Genomic DNA, 26498 nt, shown 5'->3' with positions numbered 1-26498 from the left:
AGTTTTATTTTACTTCTCTAGTAAATATCTTCCAGCTCCTAAATGAGAACTTTGGGAAAACTGCTCCCACAATGCAACTTAAAAATCACCCTGCAGGGACCTTATGTTCCTCAGCTTAAATCCAGCCTTCAGTGTGTCTTGAGTTATGAGGCTGTCCAGACCACTAATAGAGGAGCAGGGGAATTTACACCGAAAGGAATAAACAAGCCAACAATAAAAATAATCATTTATCTCTTCTTCCTCCCCAGTGTCTTACTCAAAAGGTCACTGTGTTCTTTCATGGAAGCAAAGCTCTATAATGTGAATTTAGGCACTTTAGGCTAAACCCCAGAGTACTCACTTTTCCCCAAGTAACTTTGGTGGATTTTTCTTTTCCTTGGATAAGGTCTAAGAAATGACCAGGTTCTCCAGAGCAGAGTTGGCAGTCAGGTCAGTGGAGCACATGCTGAGGGGCTCCCCTGTTGACCTGGGGTGACTCATGGCATCGTGCCAGCCTCTCTTCCCTCCTCTTCTTCAGATGAGGTTTACTTGCAATAGCCTCAGCTCAGTGGACTAAAACTGCAGGTTGCAGGAGGGTACATCTAGCTCCCTCCAATCTTACACAAGGACTGATCAGGTAGTCAGGTTTCCCCTGCACAGAAAGCAGCTGGCAGTGCCCAGTGGCCAGTTTAGGAAAGCAAACCTCTGCCCATGTCATCATGGCAGCTAGTTTTGCCAAGCAGAAGGTCGAACACCACCTAAAAATATGTATAACTGTTTAGGAAGAGCAGGACATTCATTGCTCCCCAAAATTTTTCTCTTGCAGAGCTTCCTGTAGATATCCAACTGCCTTGCAAAGATGCCATTGCATGGGACAGCTACTGCCTTTGCTCTCATTTCAGTGAGATCTGGCCCCAAGTCCCTCCCTAAGATTATTCTACAGACAGGACAAAGCATTTTATAGGGCTCAGTTTGGCTCAGAAGTTGTTTGGGATTGCCTGGAATTTTGGAAAATGCAGATCCTGCAGCTCAGGGTCTCTGGCTGCAGTGATATTGTGCAGGCATCCTGCTGCCTTCCCAGGTTCTGCTGCTAGAAAAAATAATACCCCATGCTTCTCCTGCACTTCCAAATCCTACAGCATGTTTTGTCAATGTCCACCATTGTTTAAAGACCCCTGGACTCCTGCTGGGGACATTATTTCTCTCCAAGTTTCATAGGCAGCAGGGGTTTCTTCCTGGTTTTAAAGGGGGCTCCCATGGATCATGAATAACCTGTGATGTTGCTAACACAAGCCTTACCCAGGTGTCCTGTAACACACACAGGAGTTCACATCTGAAAATCCAACTGGCAGTCCCAGAAATCCATGGGCATTTTGAAATGCTCTGAATCAGAGAGAGGAGACTTGGCAGGTCACCCCAAGAAACCACCGTGCACAAAGCAGCTCCAGTACGAGCAGTTCCAATATGTCTGTTGGAAAATAACATCTTTCTGAAAGTTTGCTGAATGTTTGCTCATTCTAAGTAGGTCCTCAGAGACTGTAGTTGATCTGTTGGAGCTTGGGCCAGGCACATGCAGGCTTTTCCCCATGGTCAGGCTGAGGGGACTTGCATCTGGGCACCCTGGAGCAAGTCAGAGCAGACCAAGCAACCCTCTGCAGAGGCATGTGTGTGTCACCATGGCACAGGAGACACATTTTATATTTATCAGCTGTGCCTGTACCACATCTAACATCTCCTCTTTTTCCTTTTTAAACCCCGAAGACGGGAAAAGAGATATCATTATTTAACACCCTAACAGAATCATTTATATAAATAGTTTACAAAACAAGTGGGTGCAAATAATCAGCAAGATGGATACAAAGAAAGGGCCTTCAAGTCCAATGGAGTAAAATATACATCATAATGAATACACACACAATAGGTACACAACATATGCATCTTAAACTGATTAATGAACCAAAAAATTTACCCCTTGTAAAAGGATAAATAAAAAGCTTTTCAGTAACTATAAAATATTATCTTTTTTTTTTTTTTTTTTTTTTGGCTGCAAAAAGCCTTAATAACAACATCTCTTTCTCTGCCACACTCAAGTACATTATCTGAAGGATTGGGGTAGATCACAGGGCAAGAGTTTGAGGATTTTACTCCTCCTTTTGCCACTGATCGATTGCCTTTACAACTAAGGCAAGCCAGAATTCTGCTACATTTCACAGTTTCCCTTTTGTAAGTGGGATAATATTTTTTACTGGTTTTTGCAGAGCAGTTGGAGATCTTGGGGAGAAAGCAGATATTTAAATGCCCTATGTTATTATTTTAGGCCCTGATTCAGGAAAACATATACGTTTAAATCGTGCTGCTTTAATGGGTTGCGAGCACCTATTTTAGGCTGAGCTCACATTGATGTGGTCTTTCTAAAAAAGCTGCCCTAAAACTTTTAATTATCCCTATTATAAATATAGCCCGTTGAAGCTTATTTAAAAGATAATTTCTAAAATACAGGGGGAAAGCAGAGAATTAATGGCAGCTCAGCATATCGAGGCATTACCTTTCGTGCTTTACTCAGATGAAAGGCTCATGCAGGAGTACCCATGCCTTTTTGATTAGGTGCATGCAGCAGGCTTTAGGTCCCCTCCAAAGATCCTTGGGCAGCATGGAGCCAGGAGCAGCTCTGCATTGATATCGGGGGAAAAAAAAATCAAACTATTTTTCTCAGAGCCTGACTTCTTCCCCCAGCCCCCCCGCCCATATTTGTATATATTTCGAGAGGAGAGTCAGGCTCAGCTTGTTCATAAACTGCAGTTCCTGGGCGGACCCCACGCACAGCTGGGCTTCAGCGGCTGGATCCGCCTTCCCGGCCAGCCTGAGCCGGGAGCCTCGCAAAGAGGGGCTCCGGGCTTGACAGCGGGAACGCAGGAGACTGGCTCCACCGAGGGAGGATGAGCTGGTCAACGCCGTGAAGCTGGGCTTCTGCTTGCCAGTGGGATCCAGAAATGGGGCACTGGAGGAGACCGGGTCTGCTTTCCTTACTGCTGCTCTCCTTGTGTGAGTAGAAAAATGTTTCTGGTCAGGCAATGTTTTAAGCAACATACTCAGAGAGGTCGTTTATTTTTCCTTTCTCCAGCAAAACAGCTAATCTTTGATTTCTCCCCTGACAGCAATTAGCCAGAGGATTGGATTGGAAATAGCAGGGAGTTTAGCTGAATACTCTGCTACGACTGCATGAGCTGTATATTTCTCCTATGGCGAGGGGCAAGCGATTGCTTGGTGGAAAGCGCTGTGTGCTCGCTTGGAGCAGCTCGCAGATGTCAGTGTTTACAGTGCAAAAATATATATAGGTCAGCATTACTTGTTGGAAGTTTTTATTTTATTGAGGGAGATTAAAAGCAACTGAAGTGCACCGCTGAACGATCTGGCTTCGACAGTGTCCAGATGTGGTGAAGTTTGCAGCTTAGAACTTTTATCAGCCCTGGTTTATGCGCAGAATTAATCGAACTATTAAAGAAGGAAAGAACTGGGGAGAGGGGGAGGAGAAGTGTCTTTGCAACAACATCTGGTTACTCGGCAAACCTTTCCAGCACTTACGTAAAGATCTCTTTGTAATAAGTGCCCTGTTTCAGTTTTGATAGCACTTCTTCAGTACTGTAGATAAAACCCTCCAGCAGCACTTGAAAATGTGCCCATCCGTGGTTTAACTTTTTCTTGTTTATATCTTGATGATTGTTTCATAACAGGGAATGGATTTGTATATAAGTGAGTGTTATATACACATCTCCTAAGTATGTGTGTGTGTGTCTTTCTGTATATACAGAGTCTGTGTATGTGTACACAGGCATCTATCCCTACAAAGCATATATTTATATATTTGCATGGACGCTACTTTTAAAAGTGAACTCTTACAAACACAGACCTGTTGCCCTTGCTATAGAAACTTCAATGCAACCAAAATCACTTTTTGATCAAAGTGATGAAGGAGGAGGATTATAATTCCAGCATTTTTGCATCCAAATGAAATCCCTGGGGGCAGGGATCTGTATCTGCATTCACTTTACATGGGTCCCCCTATCTACAAGACCAGGGAATAAAAGAATGATTGGTCAGTAATTTGTGTGTAGGAAAACAAAACCATGGGTGCAACTGTTGCAAATCTCCCCAGATGGGGAGATTTAGGACATAGTATCTGGTGGATTTTTCAAAGTTATGGAGATCTATAGTATTCATTTTTGTAGATAATACCCTAAAATGTGGTTTGAAATGTAGGATGCTATACTGATAACATCCTGCTAACTTAATCACATTTGGAGTAGGAATTACTACAAGTTATTTTTTAAAACACAGTCTTGGGTTGTTTTTGGTAAGAAAGAAGACCACTAACTATCCTTCAGAAATACCTAGTTTTGGAGTTATTTAACTTTTAGTTTCCTTTTTCTGAAAGGCAAGGTTATCATCTGAAAGAAGCCAAACCAAAACATATCACCATTACTAAGTTCATCTGAAAGGTTATGTGAGTGATATTATGACAAAATTTGCCTCTGCACAGGGTAAAAAAAATAAGCCAGGGCTTGCTCTCTGTGATTCAGCTCACCAGTGATAGATGTTTTCTGGGACTACATCCACTTCCTTTGCATTTAGTGTTAAGATTGACCCTACAGTCATTCTGAGAAAGTAGAAGTACCCAAGGAGGCCACTTCACATTGACATTAAAAGAGAAGGGAAGAGCTAGTTCCCCAAATTCCCAAAATTGACAGAATATGCACATTCAACTGTTCATCAAACAACAAATCATACCACTTATCAAGCCTCTTTTTAAAGAGTGACAGCTCTGGTTTGGTGGCAGCAGCAAAGTTGCTCCTCTTAGCACAGATTTAAGACTTGCCATAGAGAACATGGCCAAGAACACTGAAATTCAGCTACTGGATTTCTCTAATTCTCCATAGCCAGCCCTACCAAGGTTTCAAAATATCCACCCTCAAACTTCTCCTCAATGGCAGTGCCTGCTGGAGGGCAGCATTTTTACATGGATTTCTCAGCAGAAGGTGAAGACAGCAGCTGTAGTTTCACCCCTGCTAACACAAACCCTCACACAGGTGAGCAGAAAACCCTCCCAGGACAGAGAGCTGGTGCAGTCTTGGACTTACCTGGACCAGGACAAAAAAATACTAGGATCATCCAGAATTGGAAAACTGTCATACAGGGGGGTGGAACTGGAGGTTTTCAGTGCCTTTAGGTTGGCCAGGAGAGAGCTGGGAGGTGAGCTGGCCTTCTACAGCCAGGTCCTGGGAAAACCTTTTCTGGGAGAGGGCTTCCTCTTCTATGGAACAGAGACAAAACAAGATGTCCCCACTGGAAGTTAAATGGGGCACGACATGGCGAAGTTGTTCCAGCAGGTAGTTATAGCAGTGGATATGTATTGCTCAAAGCCTCCAAGATTGCAAGACTACCAGCTTGGAAGTGTATAAGCTATACAGAAACTACAGATTTGATAACAGGATTACTGAGAGTTTTCCTGCCCTGTTTTCTATGAATGTTGGGAAATTATCCCTTGTGCTCCATCTGTCAGGAACAGGGCTCACATCCAAACAGGCATGGGGCTGAGCTCAGTCTCATCTCACAGAGGGGGCAGCAAAGCATCACAGCCCTTTAACCTGTGGAGATTGCCTCAAAAACATGAGTGAAGTGTCACTGGTGTGACAGCAGCTCTCAGGGCTGTGAACAGCCCCAGGAGCCTGGCAGAGCCTTTGTGCATCCAGCCTCCAAAAGAGGATATGAAACTCCAAACCTGCCGAGGGAGAGCAAGCTCTTGGGCTCTGGTGAGGCTCCAAAGAAAGGAAAAGAAGATTTTTGAAATGAGGTGAGGTTGCAGGTCTGCTACTCCAAGTCCAGAGCTCCCAGTTCCTGGGGTTTGAATCTAGTTATCTTCCCCATAACTAGGTCTCCCGTTAAAAATGCTGGTCTGCTGGAATATCCTGATATTTTTTGTCAGGTCTCCTGGGCTCCCTTTGCCATGGTTGATGGCTCTACAGAGAGTGCATTTGAGGGGTTATCTCCTGATAGTTGGTGGCTTTCTGAAGTCACATTCTCTTTCCTGCTTGCAAAAACTGTTCCCCCAGTGAGCCTCTTCAGCTAAATATATAGAGCGTATAGAATTCATAAATCAGGACAGGGAGCTCCAGGGCTGTCAGAAAAGCATCTCTGGCTTTTGATCTGCCCAAGAAATCTCTGACCTATCCCAGGCTCCTCAGGCAGCTTGTTCAGGAAGTTGGCCTCTTATTTCTGAGGTCACCAGAGCTAAAACCAGTGGTTGTAGTGCCACCAAAATGCCAGCCCTCTCCTCAGGCAGGGGCTCTACTGGGATTGGAGCCCAACACCACTGCATGCAAAATTTAGGAACACTGGGTCAAACAGTGAGAGGAAAGGGAAGGAAAAAGACAAAGGAGGAGTCACCCTCCATTTCACAGGCATTTGCAGAAAGGAGCTGTGCAGGTCCAAGGACCAGGCAGAGCAGCAGAGCAAACCTCTCCTCCCAAGCCAAGCAGCTGTGGAGCTGGGCACTGCCCACCCCAGCACACAGGGCTGCGGGGCTGGTTATGACAATCCGTGTCATATTGATTTAATACAGCCGAAATAAAGGAAGAAATTACCACCCTCAGAAAACTCTGAGGGCTACCAGGACCCCACACTGGCTCAGTGTAGGTAGCTGGACTGGGAGCAGGCACAGGATCCCACTGCCTGAAGGAGAAACTTGTGCATCCTACCATGAGGTTAAATAAGAGCAAAGCTGCTGCAAATTCTCCAGTTAGGAAATAAAAATGGAAGACACAAGAAAAACCCTGACAATGCAGAACTGGAGTGCTCTGCAATGTTGCAAGTGCCATGAGGCTCAGCAAGGAAGGTGATGGCTTATTTTCAATTCACCTTTACCCACCTCCAAATCTGATGCTACAGTTTCAGTCCTTGGTGTGAATCAGATTAACTGAAGGTCAAGAGGAGTGGCAGTGTACAGCTATGTGAGATGAATGAAAACTGGTATTTCCTCTTCCCTTGCACCTCAGATTTGCTCAGACTTGAGAGAGGCTAGTCACTGGTATAGCTGACCATCAGTAAAGCTTCACTCTGCATTTTAATAGGGGGCTTTGAGGAAAGAAATACTTTCTGAAATATTCAGTACAACTTGAAATTAAAACACACAATTTTCTAACCAAAAAATCCCAACAACCAACACAAAACTGTTGTTTCCTGGTATTTTGCTGGTGTTATCACTGTTTAATGATGGCCCCAAAGACATTTTTGTGTACTAGTAGTAAATAAGTTCAGCCAGCTGCAATCATGATACTTGTTACTCCCATTAGAGACAGAGTTCTGCACAGATGTATCCCACGTATTCACTGAATATGCAGAAAGTAAACACCAGCATTAAAAACAGGTGACTGGGGCCTTTTATTCTGAGAAAGAATTCCGCTCTACTGCCTGTACTCCACAGCTTTATATTGCTCTGTGATTTGCTCTGTCGAGTTTATTTCCTCAGGACATTGTTTTCCTCTCCCCTTAGTGATAACTCTTTGCAATAACATTTGCTTTCAGCCAGGCTCCACAGTGTTGCAACTTGCCATAAACTAATGAACTCTCCCATAGACTGTCATGTTTTCAAGGAAGCCCAACATCTGATACTTTTATTAAAAAAAACAGTCCCACCAAGGAGACAAAATCAGCAGCTCCCACACACTCTGCTCTTTTCACATCCCGAGTTCAGTGCTGTGTGCCAAGTGAAAGCCTCACGCTGGAAGGGGCCTCCATGCAGAAGGGAGATAACACCACTGATGGCTGCCTGCCCTATCAAACCTACATTATGTCCGTGCTGGACCCCAACTGTGGGATAACATTTCCTTAGGGATCTTCAGGGGGAAGTGAAGGAGTGGCTGAAAGCTGTCTTGGCCCTGCTTGCATGCACATCAGAGTCAACTCTTGTGATCCTGCCTCTGGAAAGGATCTCTCTTGTCCATCAAAATCATATATCTTCTTCTTCAGTTGGTTCATCTTTTTGTTACATCCCATTAGGGTTGAAACTCTGCTGCCAGCTTCTGGTAACTGTCAAAATTTTAGGAGAAGTGGGAGAGCCTGCTTATCATGCAATCCCCTCTGCAGCCCATGCTCCTACCAATTATGAGCCTCCAAGACTTAAACTTTCATGGAGCTGTTGCACTGCAGTGTTTTCCTTCCCATTGATAAGCCAGGAACAAATGGCAGCTGATTTATACCACAGCAAATTCATCAGGGCATGTTGTAGGGTCATTAATGTGTCCAGCTGTGACCACAGCCTGCCAGGCTGTGCTGGACACAGAGCTATGGCCTGTGTGCTCTCCAGCAGCCCAAGGACATGCCTAAACCCAAGTGCTGCCCTGGACTGCACAGGGTTATCTGGATTCAAGATTTTTTTTTTTTTTAAGGACCTTATCACTATTTGAGCTGAGTGATTTGAAGCAATCAGCCTGGGCATGCTGGTGTGCAGTTCCAGCTGAGGTGGGGTTCCAGCAGTGGCAGCTGCAGAGTGTCACTTTGCAGGGTGCTGTGCTCCAGTTCCACCTGTGCCTCTCTCAAAGAGGCCACAACTCTCAAAGTAGTTGAAGCAGCATCACATTGGACACATTTTGGTGGCAGGAAGACCTGTCACCTTCCCACACTGTGGATGGAGATGCTCCCTTTAGCTCTATGTCAGTTACTCTCCACTGGACCCAAAACTCCAGTCTTTCTGGATAAATAGATGTCCAAAGAAAGCTGTCCATAGCAGCTTCCACCTTGGCTCCAGACTTGGTGCTGGTGAGGTGTGAAGGTTTCTGGAGGAAAATTCCAGACTGCCTTCACTCAGCCTGCAAAGAGCTGTTGTCATGCCCATGCAGCTCTTGATGGCAAATCCTCTAGCCATGCCTTGGAGCTGGAGAGTCCAAACCTCCAGGACCATCACACACCCCCTAATGCACACCCTGCATGCAAAGCAGCACAGATGTGCCTGTGCCAGCATGGGAACCAGCACAGCCATGGCAGCCAGCAAACAGGGCTGGTTTATTGCCCTGCCTTGGGATCCAGGCAGGGCAGAGCCCTGAAGCAATCACCTCAGCTGACACCCACTGATGTCTGATATTGCCCCACTTCCAAATCTCTCCTAATCTCTTCAGTTCCTGCAACATCCCTGTGAAGATGTTCCCTCTGGGAACAATACACTTACATCTTTGCATCTGGAAGGTTCAGAGACATCTGCTGGAGTTCCTGGCCACTAAGAGGGGCCTTTTCTTTAGATCAGCAATGGGAAACCCTGGGATTTTGATACTGATCCATTCTCCCTTCAGCCATCCCAAACCAGAATGCTTAGCTGTATCCTGCATTGCCATAGTTCACTGTGCACCCCATCAAAGAGGTTGTTGCCAAGGAGGATTCATACCGTGACCAGCATCTGTGAAAATTCAGAGAAAAATTTCTTCACTTTTCCTGCAAAATCAGGAGGACAACTCAGGCCCCTTCCTGCAAACGGTTCTTGTGACTGCTGTGACTACAAAAGCTTCTGGTGCATTTACAATGAACACTGGTACAGATATTTCTTTTAAAGGATCCTTTGCTGCTTCCAGGTGGATTGTTAAATAAACTGCTGGCCGTGCAGAATGAACGCCTGTGTCCCCCTCGAGTGTTTGACTGAGCAGGTTGCCAGTCAATGCAGCTGGAACACGATGAGGAACATCTGTTTGATAAAACTTCCTGCCTTGGAGACTCTAAACACCAGCATCCAGCATGGAAGAAACTGAATCAGCTGCTGTCTTGCTGCGTAAAGCATTTTTTCCATGCTAGATCTAGCCCAAAATTAGCCCCCACCAGTCCATGATAGCGAAGAAGACCCTTCTAACAGTGGGAAGTGACACACAGACCCATAAGCCCAAGCAGTTGAATGAATCATCCTTCTTCAAATAGACCCAGGGTACAAGCCTCCACAGAAATAAGACCAGTGGATCCCCTGGGATCTCAGTTCCTGCCATGCCTTTAATATGCCAAAAGGCACTCAGTGGAAGAAAAGGCAGACATTCCCACCAGAGGCAGAAGCTATTAGCTTGAGGGAGAGGTCTCAGCAAACATTTACTGTGGTTTTGTATATGTGCCCTGTGCTCACCTGTTTGTAGAACAACATCATCACATCTGAGCCTTCCTTTCACCCTTGCCAGGGCTATCAGCTCTGCACCGGGCTGTGGCTTGGGATGCAGCTCCTGGGCAGAAGTGCTCTTCAGCATATTCAGATTGTGGCGTGTCTCAGGAGGTGTCCAGAGGTAGGCCACTGAGTTGAAAAGACAAGGCACTACTGCAAAGTGATGAGAATGTGGTGCAGGAGATGGGGAATGGAGAATATTCCCTGCCTTGTCATTCCTTCCATGCTGGAAGAGCAGCTTTGCCCCCTAAACCTCCTCTCCCCCACCTACTGAGTCTCCCTGGAGCTGTGATGCAGCTCTGCCCAGGGGCTGGGTCTTGTGGGAACCTTCTCCTTCTCCTGCAAGGGGGATCTCTTGAGAGGCCTTGCAAAGACACACAAGCTCCTGTTACTTCTATGTGTGAAGAAAAAGGGCTTCAAGCCCTGTCAACAGGACTTGGTTCCATTCCTGAAAAAAATTCCTTTCCAATCCTTGTCCCCCTGCCCTCCTGCCATAGCTCTCTTCTGCTTTAAAAAATGGAAAATACTCAATTTCAATTCAACCCTACTGGGCAGTGCGTTTTGGTAAGTTACAACACAAGCTCCTTAAAAGATTTTTTAACAGGTGAAAGAAGGGCATGAAAGAGAAGAACACACCATCTATTTATGCTAAACATGGGACACTTCAGGAGAGGGTGGAAAGTTTTTAGCATCTGTAACCCAAGCTAGCCTCAAGTTCCCTCTGACAGAACAAATTACTTAATTACTGCTAGAGCTGGCCTAAAAGAGGGCAAAATTCTACTCTACATAATGATTTCAGCAGACATAAAGAGCTGGCAGTGTTGGAACAAGCTGATGACAGCACATGGATGGAGGGTTCACAGAACACCTCTGCCCCAGCAGCTTGTGACACAGTCCCTTGCAAGCCCTTTTTCTCCTTGGGAATCAAAGTCATGCAAATGCAAAAAATGCAAACTGGTCAATCATAAGAAGTCCAACCAGAGATGAAGAGCAGCAGCTCCAGTCCAATGTCTCTTTGTGGGCTCATCAAAGACCTTCTAGCAAATGGGATACCAAACGTGTGCCAGGAATTTCAAACACTCCTCAGGAAGTTCATCTGAATCATCAGTAACCCATTTGCGCTTAAACCAGAGCAAACCCTGGTGCCCAAATGTGACCCAGATAATGTTTCTGACGTGTTTACCTACTGGGATGGTATCCTTCAATTTCAATTCCATCTATTCACGGAAATCCAGGATTCATGCAGAGCCTGAAAAACACACAGAAAATTGAATTCCAGAGCATAATATGATGATAATTATTAAAAAACACTGACTGCTGCACAGTAGTTTTACTTGAATGGCATTCGTTTAGGCAGAGCAATGTCTGCTACTGGCTTGCAGCTCACATGTTTTTGCTGCTTGGTTGATTGCTGCTGCTTTTTCTGTGTAAAAGGGGGAACTCATGACTGCTGCTTCTGAGAATGAGCTGCAGAAGGTGCAGTTAATCGGGATATAGGACAGACTGTTGATCTCTCTGCAGAAACAAGAGCAATAAAAATGATGGCAACAGCAAAGTGGGTTTGGTTGACTGTTGCATTCTGCCATGCAGCTCTCAGTCCTAAAAGTGCTCTAAAAATCCTCAGCAATTTCTTCAGCAACTTGCAACAGGATGAGCTCAAACCACCTGTGGTGGCCAGGTAGTGACTCCTGCTCCCAGCAGTGTGGGAGGTGGGAGAATGGACTTATTTTTATGACAAGAATTTAGAACCAAATCACTGCAAAGTGCTCTTCAAAGGGCTGAAATCTCAGAGCCTTCTGGAAACATGGCAGGCAAATCCCCAATCATTACAAGGCAACTTCCACTGGGGATGTGCCGGCTCAGCCCTCTGCAAACCCCACTGGCAGCCCACAAGCCCCAGGCTGTGATGTGCTGATAATGCACTGCCTCAGCCTGCAAGGCCCCAGATAAGCAGAGGTGCTAAAATTACTTATGAACTGCTGAAACTCAGCATTTCCCCACCTCCTCAGACCCTGAATAAGTTGCTTTGCTTTCCATCTGACAAGGAGGAATGGCACGTTTCCCTCGAGTGCTGTCAGGGCTGGTGGGAGTTGCTGTGGCAGTGGGGCCATGCTGTGATGCTGGTGAAGGTCTCCACACTCTATCCATGGTTTTCTCTTGAGCTGACCCCTGGCTGTGGGGTTTTTTTCCCCTTCCAGGCACTCCAGGCTGTGCTGCTGGCTTGGCTTGCTCTCTCTGGGGTTTTCCAATACAACAGGGTGGAAAGGACAGCAGAATATAGGAGCAAGAAAGAAATGGGGTCATGGGTGCAATGAAAGGGACTTGCTGTCAAACAAGGCTGCACCTTCAGGCAAGGATGGCTGCAAAACTTGGTTTGTGTCATAGCTCCCCTCATCTGACAGTCATGGCTCAGTGGCTGAAAAATGCCTAAAGGGATGAGTACAGGTATTACCAGGCAAACTCACACCTGCTTTTGTCTGCCAGGGAAGTTTTGCCTGGCCTGGTCATGGCTCTGGAGGTACTGACCATAATTACACAATGCCCCACAATATCCAGCAGGTAGGGAGTAAAAAAGCCCCACTCTCAACCTGCTGTCCTGGGCAATGTGAGGGATTCCTGTGCTAACCCTCTGTTCTAATCCTCAACCCTCCTTTGAGCTGTCTTTTCAAGGAAGGATGCAGAGCATCCCTGCTCATCTCACAAAGGAATAAACCCCTGCAGTGCCTCCAGCAGAGGGGACAACCCCTAACTTTTGAGTTTTCTCCTTGTTTTAGGACAGCTTTCCTCATCCAGCAAGTCAGCACAAGGATAGGTGCAGTGGTGACACCCACATGGAGCTGTGAGCTTGTCCACCAGCATTGCCCTCAGGGCTGTCCCACCCTGCCCCTTCACCACCCTCATCTGTCCCTGCATCACAGCTGGAGTCACCTTGATGTTCAAATTCCAGCCCAGCAATTGGCCAATGATGTTACACAGTCCATGGGCCCAGCCAGGTCTAATACAGCATTTCAGCCTAATTGGACTTAGCTTCTTGCCCAGGTGAAGCAGGTGCTTGGCTGCCCCAGGGACTGACTGAAAAATAATGCAAATAATATGCAACCAGGTAAGCCCAGCCACCAACTTTACTGATATTTCAGTGAAGTGTGTCAGCAAAGTGGATCCAGAAATACACACATCATTTTCAGACATTGCTGAAAGTTTCAAAGACACCGAGAAAAACAAATGAAATAGTGCAAAGCCACTACTGTTTTATCCATTCCACGTTCCCCCATCCTCAGCTCAACATCTCTGATATAAACTGGCATTAATGGGAAAGATGTCCATGACACCAGAAAGCTAGTGCTCCTGAAAGAGCCTGAGTTCAGAGTGTAATGGGGGTATAGTTTTTGCCTCACCTGATATTTACAGTCCTTCCAAAGCTCAGCAAGGGCAGAACATCTTCCTTGTCATGTTGGGCTGGGTCCTGCTGGGCTTCAGGAGCTCAGGACTGCAGAGTTGGCTTGCCTGGTTCTTCAAACTTTAATGCCAAACTTTATTTGGGGAGTAACTTTCACATTTTGAGTTCCTCAGCTGAAAGACAAAAAATAGGCAAGTGTCACACATTTCAAGGCACAGGAGAAATCAACAAACTTACTTTAAAATATTTAAGTAAAATAAACTTCATCTTAATAACTTTTCCTCGTAACACACTGTCATGTTCTATGTGCAATTTTTCCATAACTCTCTTCTAATGGGTTGCATGAGAGCTTGGATGCAAATTGACCCTGAGGAGATGGGAAAGATCCTCCAGGAATTGCTCTGCATGTGGAAATGAATTTCAGTTTAGCCACTTCAGAGCAATTTTTTTGTTTACTTTCCACTGACATGAAATCAGCCACGGTTGCATCGCATGAGGGATTGGTTAGCCAGTTACATAATGCTTAATAAATCCAAGAGAAATAATATAAAACACATCACCCAGTCTGGGAAGAGGAGCAGTAACTCAGTCAGTGTCACCAACCCACCCGGGCCAGGCATCAGTGAAGCATCTGACCCAGTGCTGGGGGGATGCCGGGTTGTGCTGTTGCATGATAAATGTGATTAGGAAAAATGCTTGTGGCACATGTGGAGGCCTTGAGGACAGACAGATTGTGTGTGATGGCGAGGGTCTATCAGGAGAGCCCCCAGCCTCGTGGGGAGGGCAGCTCAGCCCGTCCTGGGGGGCAAGGCAGGCGGTGCTGGCACACCCAGCTCCAGCTGGACCTGCTGCTGTGTAAGGTGTTACCTCACCCCAGGAACGCTCCCCTGAGTGCTTCCTAAAATCACAAGGGCCCTGTGAACAAAAAGAGCAAGATTAGGTGATTAATTATTCACCACAGATTGTTTCTGCAGTGGTGTGTGGAGGAGAGAGAATGCTTCACTGGGGGTCCCTGGGGAGCGGGGAGGAAGGGAGGTGACCCGGGACGGGGCTGCCAGGCTGAACACAGAACGGTGGTGCTGACTCAAACCCAAAAACTGGGGAGTGTAGGAAGAATGAAGGTACCTCTGGCCCTGCAGTGCCAGCTCTCTGGCTCTTCCAGCAAAGCTGTCCAGCCCACGAGTGTATTGCTCCAGGCACACACCACTGCTCTGCCTGGAGCAGCTCTTGGCCTCCTTTCCCACATTTCCCTGCCTGCTCTGCTCCCCTGCTTTGCTTCTAGTCCCGGAGGAGACCTGCTGATGCCTTCTCCCACGCCGTGGCTAGCTTCCAACAGAGGAAAAGCTTGGGATGAAGGGGTTAATTACTACAGGCGCAGCACAAGCCAAGTCTGTAAGTGACTCCCTATTGCTATTTCGAAAAGAGGCTGCCTGGAAAGGGAAAGGGAAAAAAAAAAAGAGAGGTTTGCTTTACAACCATCATTATTTCATCTGCAGAGTTTATACAATGGAAAATAAAAGCCAGGGTACGCGAAGTCAAATCATTTCTGTTTCATTAATGGTATGGAAATCGTTTTGTTTTTATAGGGGAAAAACAAATGTGAACTTGATGTGTGTGTGTGTGTGTGTGTGTGTGTGTGTGTGTCAGCATGCAACTCCCTTCATTGCAAAGGGCAGAGCAGTGAAATCCAGAAATAAAAAATGACTCAGAGGCCGTAGGACCTATGAGTCAGTTGAGCTGTTGTTGTTTTTAAACACAAGCGAGAGCACAATATGGCAAATAATTGCCCCTGCAGCCCCCCCGCCACCGGCATCCCCGCTGGCCCAGCCGTCCCCGGCTGCCCCCGCCAGCCCCCAGCGCTCACACCGACCCCAGGGACACAAAGGGCTGGAGCAAGGCTCGTCCCAGCGGGAGCGGCTTTGGGCGACAGAAAGTGAAATCTGCGAAAGGAACTCGAGATGCGGGCAGAGTGGATGGAGGAGACAAGGATGGCTCCGGGGGCAGGTGGGGGAGCGCAGGGCCAGCTGCACTCCCCTGTCCTCACCCGGACATCAACTGACCAAAATCCAAGAGAAACTGCTCTGGCCAAATTCTCCCTGCCCAGTGCCAGGCACCTTCTCACCGGCCCCTGGCACTCCAGCCTGCCTGGATGCTGCTGGATGCTGGGGTACCTCAGTACAAAACATCCCCCACCCCGAAGGCAGAGTCATTGTGCTGATACACAGAAAACTTGTGAAAGGCACCCGAGAAATACCGGAGATTACCAAAGCAGGACAGACGGCAATCTGCAGAGCCTGTCCCTCCCCTGGGTGAAGTCAGATCACGATGTAATTTAAGCATCTGAAAGAGATTGGAGGAGCCTGCTGTTATGATCCATACCCAATTTACTTTGTGATGGGACTCAGCAGTATTTGCTAAACACTGAATTTAAAGGGATATTTTCACAAAGGAAAAATAAGTGATAGAATAAGTGAGTTACCAGCCTGTTTGAAGAAGGTCCAAGCAAACCAGAAATGCCTAGTGCATGTCCTCCTGGCACTGAAGAACTGGTGTCTAACACAATCAAAAGCAATCCTTTTTTATGCACCAGGAAAGATTTCTGGCTCATTCCTTGCTCCATACTGTACTCTGCCAAATGCAGTATTTATTACACAGGACCATGTGGGACCACATACCTGAGGGTGGAGCCTGGGTTGGTCCCCTGATCCAAATACAGCACTGATGGATTTCCTGGGAGAGCCACTGGCTTGTGCCTTGCAGAGGCAAAAACTGGGATATTAGGATTTTCCTGCTCCATTTGGTCTGCTCTACCTCTCCTACAAAAATAAAGATACAGTGTAAAACACGTGGATGGAGAAAAGCAGCCTAACACTAAAAACCTCTTTGGTTCAGCAGCTGAGAGCAGCACCAGACCCCCACCACTGGAGAGCAAGAGGAAACCGAGCTGCATCCAAAACAGAAGTACAAGACTTTGAGGTCTGGTTCTGGGGAGATCCTGCAGCACAGCAGGATGCTGCAACAAGATCAGGCAAGACTGCAAGAAATCTGCAAGAAATCTGGGATCACTGTTACACAGGCCATGCTGAACAACTTCCATGGGAACTTCTGACCCTGCACAGAATCTCCTGGAAATCAGGGCACAGGAATTACCCTTGTGCCCACCTGAGGCACTGGTTGTTGCATGATGGAGAAGGCAGCTCAGGAGTAACCTGGTGATGGGGAACACCTGGTGCTCTCTCATGGGTCAGTGAGAGAGCAGAGCCCATCAGCTCTGCTGTTGGATTAATCTTAAAAACAAAGTATTGCATATAAAAGGGAAGGAATTTGTTTGTTCTCATAATAATTTTATGAGGCTCTGTTATTGCATACTTGTGTCATTAACCATGGATAAAAGCCCAAAGCAAAACCTAATCCTAAACTTGGCAGCAGACGCAGGACTCAGCGTGGAGCCTGGGCTCACCCAGGTGGCAAAGCAGGTCCCAGTGCAGGTTGTGTTTCCATCAGGGCACCTCTCTGGGGCTTCCAGGAAGAGCAGGGCTGCAGGGCTGAGTTGGAGCTGCTCCCCAGTCCTGTGTTTGAGTGCACTGCTCATTAGAGAAAGCAAAGAGCATCTCAGCTAATCTCCCTAGCCTTGGTCTCTGGGATTACAGGTTGACTGACTTGCATGGAAAAGATGATTCAGGGGCCCCCAGAGCCCCTACAGCAAGCAGCAAGCTGGGCAGCCCTCTGTGACTCTGAAATAGTGTCAGCCCCATCCTGGGATTCTTGGAGATATGCAGATAAGAGGGAATAGACCTCACTGTAGAACATTTACAACCTAAAAATTAAAAAAAATTCTTTGTCCTTGAGAAATACAAGCAATATAAGGACAGTTATCACTGCAGGACCGAGCATGATCTGAAGGTCCTATAGTGGAGGCCCTGTGTAACAAAAGCCTTGGTCTCCTTCCACCTTGGGAAGGGAAGAGCTGGGAACAGGGATAAGTGCCCTAGCATCTCACTCCAAACACATTCCCTTAACCCCATCTTGGTGTTTAGCTGTCCCAAAGCACCATGTCAGGGAGAATACTTGGGAACTGAAAGTGTTCATTCTGCCCCTCAGTGAAAATGCATTTCCTGCCATTGCTTGGGCTACGAGGAACTTTCTCCTTGCCTGTAACAAATGTGCTGTGCCTGCAGCCCCAAGCACCCCCAGCTTGCTCCTTGGTGGTTCCTCCTCCTTGGGGACCACAGTGTGGAGAAAACTGGAGCCAGAGTGAGGTGCTGGGTGACCCACCTGCTCTCTGGGGCTGCAGTGGTGGACAGTGGCTCACAAAATCCCCCTCCATGTTCTCACAGGGGCAGTCCCTGCTGGCAGAAAGCTCATCTGCTGTGGGTGGCTGCTTCTGTGACTGCAGCGGTGGGACTGGGGTGGAATTCTCTTGGAGAGCTGTTTTCAATGAGTCCTGGAGGGGGAAGAGGGTGGGTTTGTGACTACAGCAGTGGTGTTTCCATGGGCTTTGCAGGTGGTCAAGCAGAGCTTGTGGATGCCCTGTGGGCACTGGGAGCCTGGAAGGCTGCCCCGAAATGCAGGAAAAATATCCCAGTGTCTTTGGGTGGTGGTATCACCCCTGCTGCTATTGCAGGAGAGACACAGGCACTTCTGGCATCGTTTTTCTATTATTCCCTGACTAGCAAATCATCTCATATTCTCTCAGTAACCTCTCTGGGGTCCCAGTTATAGATACCAGAAGATTTGATCCTGCTCTCGTGCACAGGAGAACAAGCCTTCCTATTGATGGGAAGCCAAGCTTGCTGTGAGCCCACCTATCGGTGACTTCAAACCATCTCTGCAGCTGTCGTTCCACAATAACTTTGACTAACTGTACTATTTATTGGCTCACATCACATCCTTATGGCTTCAATTTATTTTTGGAAAACTCAACCCACATTTAATTAGTTTATAGTTTGTTCCAAGTTTTGCTTATCCAGCTTTTTTTTTTCCCCCCTTTTTTTTTTTTTTTTGAAGTTTGTATTTTGATGTTTAGCATTTGCCTTGGCAACATCTGGAACCCGTTTATGGAAGTGTATTGTTACTTCTACTGCTTGTGCAGCTTTATTAAATCATCTGACTATTAATATTGAAAGTGTTCATCTGGGTCTAATCAGGGCCAAGATGAGTGATGTGGCAGTTAAATTGTACCTACGAGCTAATGGTTCAAGGACACACAGTCCTGAAGAACCTTGCAGTGGGCTTTGGGCTCTTTTTAGCTTCCTAGGACAAGAGGGGAGTCAGGGGGGGAAAAAAGAGATATCCCTGCTCTTTCTTGCAGAGCAGATAACAGAATCACAGCCTGAGTTAGTTTAGAACAATTTGTCTCCAAAGAATTTTGTCCAGTTACGGCTGTATTTCTGGCTCTTGTTTCCATATTTAACTCCTTCATCTGTCCTGGCTTCCCCTCTGCACAGCACAGCACAGCCAAGCCAAGATCCCCAGCACACACACCAGGGCACTACAGACGAGTCTGACACTCTGCCCTGAGATCTCAAGCAAACCCTAGATATAAATAAGTAAATAACATACCTGGTGGGTATAAATATATAAATAGCCAACCTCAGCCTGCGCCAGCAACATCCACGACCTGGATTTGTCATTTTGCTACTGCTGTGCAGAGCCTGCAGGTGTCCCTGGGGTGGTGGTGCTGAGCTGATCCCACAGCAGCCTGCAGCCAGCACAGCACCAGCTGTGCTGGGGATGGATTGAGCTGAAGGGTGGAAGAGGAACTGTGGCAGTGACACCACCAGAGCACAGGCCTGGGTGTGGTAGGGCTTGGGTTTGGGGTGAGAAACCAGTTTGCCTTCAATTCTCTGTTCCCATGAAATTACCCGAATGGGGTTTGTAGGGTGCAGCGGCTGTGGCTGTAGGTTGAAGGCTGCACACAAATGCTGGGCTTGATTTCTGTTCCACGCCCAAAATTCTCATCCTACAGTGGAGTTTGGCCTCAGATTCTACAAGCCCTGCTCTGGCAGAGCAAGGCAGGGAGGTGAGGGTCGCTCATGCTGGCTGCAGGTGCTTCAAATCCCACCTGAAGCCATGGTTTCTGCAGCTCCCTCTTGAATGGATGTGGGTAACTGGATCTCTTGAGGTCACCCACAAAATCCCAGGGTGCCCCAGCAGGGCCAGAGTGGCCTCATGGATGGGGAGGATGCTGAGCAAGAAATTGTGGGCAACATCTTCACCTACCCTGCTCCCTGCTCCCCCAAAACCTGGCACAGCACAATCCCTGCTGAGCTGCATTTTAAGCCTGGCATGGGCTATTTAAGCCAAAATTTCCTCCTTCCAACCTTCAGATCCAACAGTCTTTTCCTCTGCACCCAGATTTTCCCCTCACCATTAACCTTGGCCCTAAATACAAGGCCATGGGAGCTTGTAAATGGTTTATTTCTGTGTGGGAGCCTTCCAGCAGTTCTTTATGGCTGTTGCAGGGAGGGGGGTCTGGGCTGGTGAGGGAAGCAGAGCAGGCACGTGGGATGCTGTCAGAGCAGGCTGCATGCCCTGGATTTGGGGAGCAGGGAAGTTAAAACCCCTTTTTGCTGTTGGGACAGCACATGCACTAAAAAGGGTCCATGGGCTCAGCTGTGCACACAGGCAGGTCACAGAGGGGACCACAAAGAAGGCAGGAGTTCCTGCAGGTCACTGCCAGACCTGGGGGCACCCAGCTGTGCTGGGCCAGCAGAGCCCTGCTTGCAGGGGCTGAGGCTCCCCAAGCCATAGTCAGGAACTTTGCAATTTTTTTCTTTTCTTCAGACTTGCAGCTGGTGATGGAAAACTCTGTGAGGGCTGTGGCAGCACAGTGAGCTATGACTGCCCTTTCCAAAGGGGCTGGGAGTACTCAGCACTGCTGGGTGGTTCAGGGACGTGGCAGCTAGAGAATCATGGATGGCCCAAAGCTTCAAAAAATTAGCTGCTGTAGTTCAGGTTCATACCTGAACACTTTGGAGTGCATATATTAAAGTTTAAAAAAAATATATAAATAAATATTTCTATACAAGCCACTCAGTGGCATTTTTTAAAAGACATTTAGCAGCCTTAAGACAGGAAGTTTAAATTTAGCTGGGATTTATCCCTTAACCAAGCATAGTTCATGCACCCTTTCTATAAAAATAGAGATAATGTTATGCCTGTGAGATAGAGGCAGAGCAGCTCCCCACAGGCAGCAGTTATTCCTGCTGCTGGGGCAGATCTGAGGCTCCAGGGACCGGAGAACATCTCGTGCTGGGATAGGCACAGTGGGCAGTGGAGCCCTGGAGCACACGAGAAGTCTCAGCAGACACCCGGGGAGCGGGCAGCAAACAGGTTTCCCAGCTTGGCCTCATTGAATAGGAAGGGGGAGGAGGAGGAGGCAGCAGGAGAGGCGGGAGCTGTCCCAGCCTGGCCGTACATCCCTCCCCTGCACCTCTCCTCCTGCTGACAGGGGAGTAAATGAAGGCTCGAGGCATACAGTCACCCGAGATGTCCCTTTCCGAATGTACTCGGGGTGAGGGGAACGGCCAGTTTGAGCCTGGGTTGTAGAGGAAGAAGTACATTTCCCCTCGGTGATAAATGGTACGGGGAAAGCAGAGGGAAAACGTGATTCTCTGCGGTTCCCCAGGCTTCTGTCCGGCGGTCCCGGCCCGCAGCATCCCCCCTCCTCCTCGGGGCTTTGGGATAACGCAAAGCACAACTGAGCGGGCAATGGAGAGCCAGACAAAGGCTTTTTTAAAAAAAGCATGGAGAAAAGGGGTCAGTGGAGGCTCCTTCTCCCCTGGCTGTGTGAATCGCCGGGCGTGGTGGTTGTTTGTCCCCGCTGAGGGCGAGCCCGGCCGCGCTCACCTGCAGCCCCTCTGCCCGCAGCCTGCGGTGCCGGCGCCCGCCGCAGCCTCAAGACCAACCTGTGCAAGTGGTGCGACTCCACAGCCCCAGCCTGCGAGGAGAAGGTGTGCTACAGCAACTGCAACCTCAACTCCTACTGCGAGGACCCCTACGAGATCTGCGTGGCGATATGGTAAGGGAAATCCCCTCTCCAAGGGGTTCGTGTGTGTACCCCTGTGCTTGTGTTATTGCTTCTTGCAGTGACTCAGGACTTTCTCTCCCTCTTTCCTTGACTCCATTATAATTTAAATTACAATGCGCAGTAAAAAAATCATTTGGTCTGCCCTGTAATTAGTACCAGTTTATTTTCTAAATAAATTCAGCTTTTGAGTGCCTGACACAAAGCATGGCAAGCTTACTGCAGGACCTATAAACTCCCATAAACCTCTGAATTTAGCTTTACAAGCTGAACCCAAGGGCAAACCAGCAACCCTGACCTCCAAACCTATGATGTCCTCTTGCATCAGGGTAAAGCCTCAGTTCACATGCAGAGGGGCAGCCAAGATCAGTCCCCATCCAGCACATGGACATCTGAGCTGGCACCACACTGGGGTTAACCCACTGGGTTTAACCCACCTCTTTCCCATCCCCTGGAAAAAGTCTTTTCCTGCTCCTGTGAGAGGTGCCTGGACAGGAAACACAATCTTGCATTTCAGGCCAAGCACACACTGCATGGTTTGGCCCGGAAGAGTGCCTCCCCCAGCTTTTTGGTCCCCATGAGCTAAACTAAAAAAGCATCCATTTTGGGTCTGCCCAGAGTGATTTTCCTCCACTTTCCCTTTTAATTTGGCTGCCAAGTGAAAGCCAGCCAAGCACTTATCTCTAGGCTTTATCTCAACCTGCTAATTAGTGTGAATGCTGTATGCCAGCTTTCAGTAGGAGTTTGCCTCAACCTAATTGTTGCATTATGGACTTTTAAAAAGCAAAACACAACAAGAAACCCAAACAAACAAATAACAAAATCCACCCCCTGCCCCAAATTCCCCTACGCACACATGGAGAAGCCACCTTAAATCCTGGCTAGGCAATCCAGTGCTGGGTTTTTCCCATTTACAGCTTACATGTACAGGAAAAAGCAAGGCTCCTGCAGCAGGAATCCCCATGCCAAGGAAAAAATCCCACTGTACAGGATGGAGCTGCATCCTGCAACATGTATTGGACAGGGTGAGGCAGCCACACAGTCACAAACACCCTGCCAGCCCCTCCCAGCACCTCCCATCCCATTCTAAGATTCAGCCAGGGAATAAGATCCCTGCAGGCAGGGCTCACCTCCAGGCCAGCCTTTCTGCTTGCTGTTCACTTGCAGATCATCCAAACTGTCCTGAGTGGGTATCTCGGTCACAGCAGCAGCTTTGGCCTCATGCTCACATCCTTCAGGAGCCCAGCCTTAGCAGAAGGGATCTCACCCTCCTAGGACTCTTCATCTGGGAGCTCCTCTGTCAAATTACCTGGTAGCCACAAAAATATGTGGGGAGTGCTGAAACTAGGGGACTTCACCAGGGAGAGGGTGACGAATTTAGGTTCTTTCCGTGGTTATTATGTCTGACTTCCCAGCTGAGCTCAAAGACATTGTGAAATCTCCCCATACCTTCATGCCCCCACTTTGCACCAGCAGGTCAGGATGCAGAGGCTGTTCCTGAAAAAGTAATGAACAGTTGTCATTTCTTTGAATGCACCCAGGAGTAGCTGCAATGCTGCAGCCTGTGCAGGGCCAACCATCCCCATCGCTGGTCCTATACATGTAAGTAGAATTATACCACGGCCACTGCAAATAGTCATTCCCTACACAGCTTGAAAGAAATGATCTTAGGACTGGGTTTAAGGTGACAGACAGGTGACACTAGGGCCAAGCTGCCAGGCTGACGCTGTGTTGGTTCATTTGTCACATGCAGGAGACAGGACAACGAGAGCATCAGGATCAGCACGCTGTGCCACAACCCCCAGCGCCCCATCGAAAACCTCATGGTCCCCAACTACAACACCTCGCGCTGCGTCATGAGCCACCAGCCCAGTGAGGACAGCATCATCTACATCTGTGGCTGTGTGGATGAGCAGGAGTGCAATGACAAACTCATCTTTGAAAACCACACCAACGGTGAGTGCTTTTGTTGATGTTGTTTATGGGGCAGCAGCACCAACGGCAAATCCCGTGTGTGTCCTGTGGCGTGGGAGATGCAATGGCAGCAGAGGCTCTTCTGTCATCTCCTTTGACCTCCCTATGTAAAAGCCAGTTAAAATCTCCACCCCTTTACTGAGCCCAGCATTTTGTCTGTGGCCAAAGCATTCCTTGCAGCAATACCTCCAGCCTCAGTCTGGAAACATCAGGTGAGGGAAAATCCACCCTATCTCTCAGTGGGCTGTGCCTTCAGCACAGGTTGAATCAGCTGGGGAACCCAGGGGCTGGTGTAACGTAGTGTGAGGCAAAAGCTCCGAGAGCTTTAAATAATTCACGTTGGAGCAAATCCCCCCCCAGAACACTCCCACAGGAGCTGCTGGCATCCCCCACAACTGTAACCCAAAGAGATGGAGATGCTGGGGCTGGGCACACAGGAATGCCTCCCCTGCTGCTCTCCTGGGAATTCCTGCAGCAGTGTTTGTCCCAGGAAGGGACAGCTGGGGCCAGCTGGGTGCTGAGCACACACATGAGCACGGCTTGGCACGCTGCTGCACATGGATGGAGATCCAATGGGAGCTCTAAATCCACAGGAGAGAAAACTAAGAGGCAGCTCATTTCTGTACCTCATGAGGGTCATATATTTTGGAAATATTTCCAACCAGAGCCTTTGGGGGCTTGTCTAAACCTCCCCAACTCCAACTGGACCAGGTTTATCCAAGTGTCCATCAAGAATCCGACCTGTAACAAATGCAAAATGAAATGCCTCCAATTTTCCATAATCACACAACAAGGAGATGCTGAAATTGAGCCTAAGCAGAGCCTGCAGGCCAGTGGTATAGCTTCCCCTGCAACATAAGGAAAAAAGAAAAACATCACATGAAATGCAAATTCTCTGAACAAACAAGCCCCTTTAATGGAGGCAAATGATGCTAAATTTGGTGGTTCTTTGCTGCTTCCCCAGCCAAACATAACAGGTACACACACTTCTAGGAGAGATAGTCAAATCCCAAAACTGATGCTGGGATATGCAATTTCACACAAAAATGACAACTGGCTCATTGGAAATGCCGCCCCCAGCAAAGGCTCCATTTCCAGCCTGCTCCTGTCAGCTGGCGTGGAAAGCGCTGGAAGCCGGAGCAAGACCAGTGCAGCTCTTTAACAACTCTCTCCTCAGACCCCAGGCTCACAGACCCTCTTCTTTGTGTCCTTCCCTTCTGCTTTAAGGGATCATTTGCATTCTAAATATTAAATTATTGTCACGTTCAATGGTCTAGGCAACTCCTGAGCAGAGAAATGAGCACTTCTCCAGCAGCTGAAGCAGGCGGATATTTTTCCTGGTTCTTGATTCCTTAAGCTTTGCTTTCAGGTCTGGGCTGCAGGGTGGCACTGCCCTCGCACTAGAGGTGCAGGGGACTCCATGAGAGCTCAGACACCATGCTAAATGAGCAGACAGAGCCATCATTTCCTAAAGCTGTGCACGCAGAAGTCCATGTGAGACCTCAGGAAAATGCTGGGTAGGGTGGAGCATGGCAAGTCCTTTCCACCTGTGCTCCAGCTGAGCCCGGCCCTGCAGGTCCATATCCCCTCAGCAGGGATGGACAGACCCACTCAGCAATGCTCCACAAGGTGTGGGTTTACACACCTGTGGTTATTGCCAGGTCAACTACATTTGCTCTCCAGAGAAGGGGTCTAAGCCCTGCTGCAGGCCCTGTGTATCGAAAGACTTCCATCAGGAAGGGGCATCCTCACGAAAGAATTTCCTGAAGTTGTGTTAACTTCCCCCTTTTGGGACTTGTGCATGCAACTCCCTTAAAAATATCTTCTTTTTCTTCAGAATTTCAAAGATGGGATCCAAAGCAGCGGGTAAATCCATTAAAGCAGTAGGTGATATCCAAGCCCAATACTTTCCAAAATAAACATATTCCTGAGTTAGTTATTGATTTATATCAGTTTGGGTTGATCTTGTGGTTTAAACCTGATGCCTATTTTAGAAACGCTTTCACAGCCTTGCAGAAATTAGCTGCAGCACATTTTTTTGAAATTTGCCAAGGAAAATAGCTAAATGCTCTGTTTTTCCAGAACCTGAATTATGATCTGCACACACTGAGGTCAAGCAGTGAGAGTTTTGCTTATGGAATGATTCTTATCCCTCTTCCCCTGGGTTATTATACTTGGCAGAAAAACCTCTGAGTAAGATTTTACTTGAATATCTCTACTGAAGTCAGCATGTTTATTCCAGGAATCACGAACATCAAAGGATCAGACAATTATATGTTGTGTGAGGGTTATGGCTTTGTGTGTGTGTCCTCCCCCTCTCAATCTGAAGGCCAACAGGGGGTTTAAAAGAAATAAAACAAATGCAGCCATGCCCCGGTGATTGTTGGGGTTGCTGCTGTAATGGACTGAGGAAGGAGATGCCAGCACTGGCAGACAAAGGTGCTGAAATTATGCTCCTGTGTGCTAATTATCCTGCAAAGCATCCCGGCACGCCCCTGCACTGGGTGGTCCTGCACACTGCCCACCCCCAGCATCACTCCTGACTCTCTGTGTACCACAGGGGCCCAGTAAAGCTCCAGCCCCAAGCCCCCTCAGAGATTTGCTGTGTTTGAACCTTGCCTTGGATTTATCATTGTTATTTCCAGCCAAGCTCCCCTCGCCACGAGTGCAAGTGGCACTTGAGACCCCAAAATGTTCTTTGAAGTCTCTTGTGCCACACTGTCCCATCCAAGTGATGCTGACCTGTGTATTGATAAATGGAGCTAAATCTGAGACCCAAACCCATCACCCCCCTTGTTAAGTGCCTACATCTGGGTTCTGTGTGGGGATGAGCCCTTGTGCGGCCCCGCGGAGGGCTGCGCTCCATTAACAGCTTTGCATACTTTCCTCCTCCGCGTGATGAAAACGAGCTGCAGCAGACCCGCAGCAGCAGCACTTGG

At 47.9% G+C, this 26498-nt stretch overlaps 1 protein-coding gene across 1 annotated transcript in view; it reads left to right on the top strand.

Moving 5' to 3' along the window:
• Nucleotides 1-2850: 2850 nt before the first annotated feature.
• LOC311155793 (TGF-beta receptor type-2-like) overlaps nucleotides 2851-26498 on the top strand; it is a 30238-nt gene continuing 6590 nt past the window's right edge. Inside the window, exons 1-3 of the mRNA XM_084209218.1 lie at nucleotides 2851-3021; nucleotides 21429-21579; nucleotides 23339-23541. Of these exons, the coding sequence (XP_084065344.1) occupies nucleotides 2970-3021; nucleotides 21429-21579; nucleotides 23339-23541 (406 nt within the window). The 5' untranslated portion in view covers nucleotides 2851-2969. The remainder of the gene's footprint in view (nucleotides 3022-21428; nucleotides 21580-23338; nucleotides 23542-26498) is intronic.

The sequence above is a fragment of the Fringilla coelebs genome (assembly GCF_963513975.1).
Source record: "Fringilla coelebs genome assembly, chromosome: 7".
Lineage (NCBI taxonomy): Eukaryota > Metazoa > Chordata > Aves > Passeriformes > Fringillidae > Fringilla > Fringilla coelebs.
Note: the sequence above shows the minus strand (reverse complement) of the source record. Positions and strands in the feature narration are given on the sequence as shown.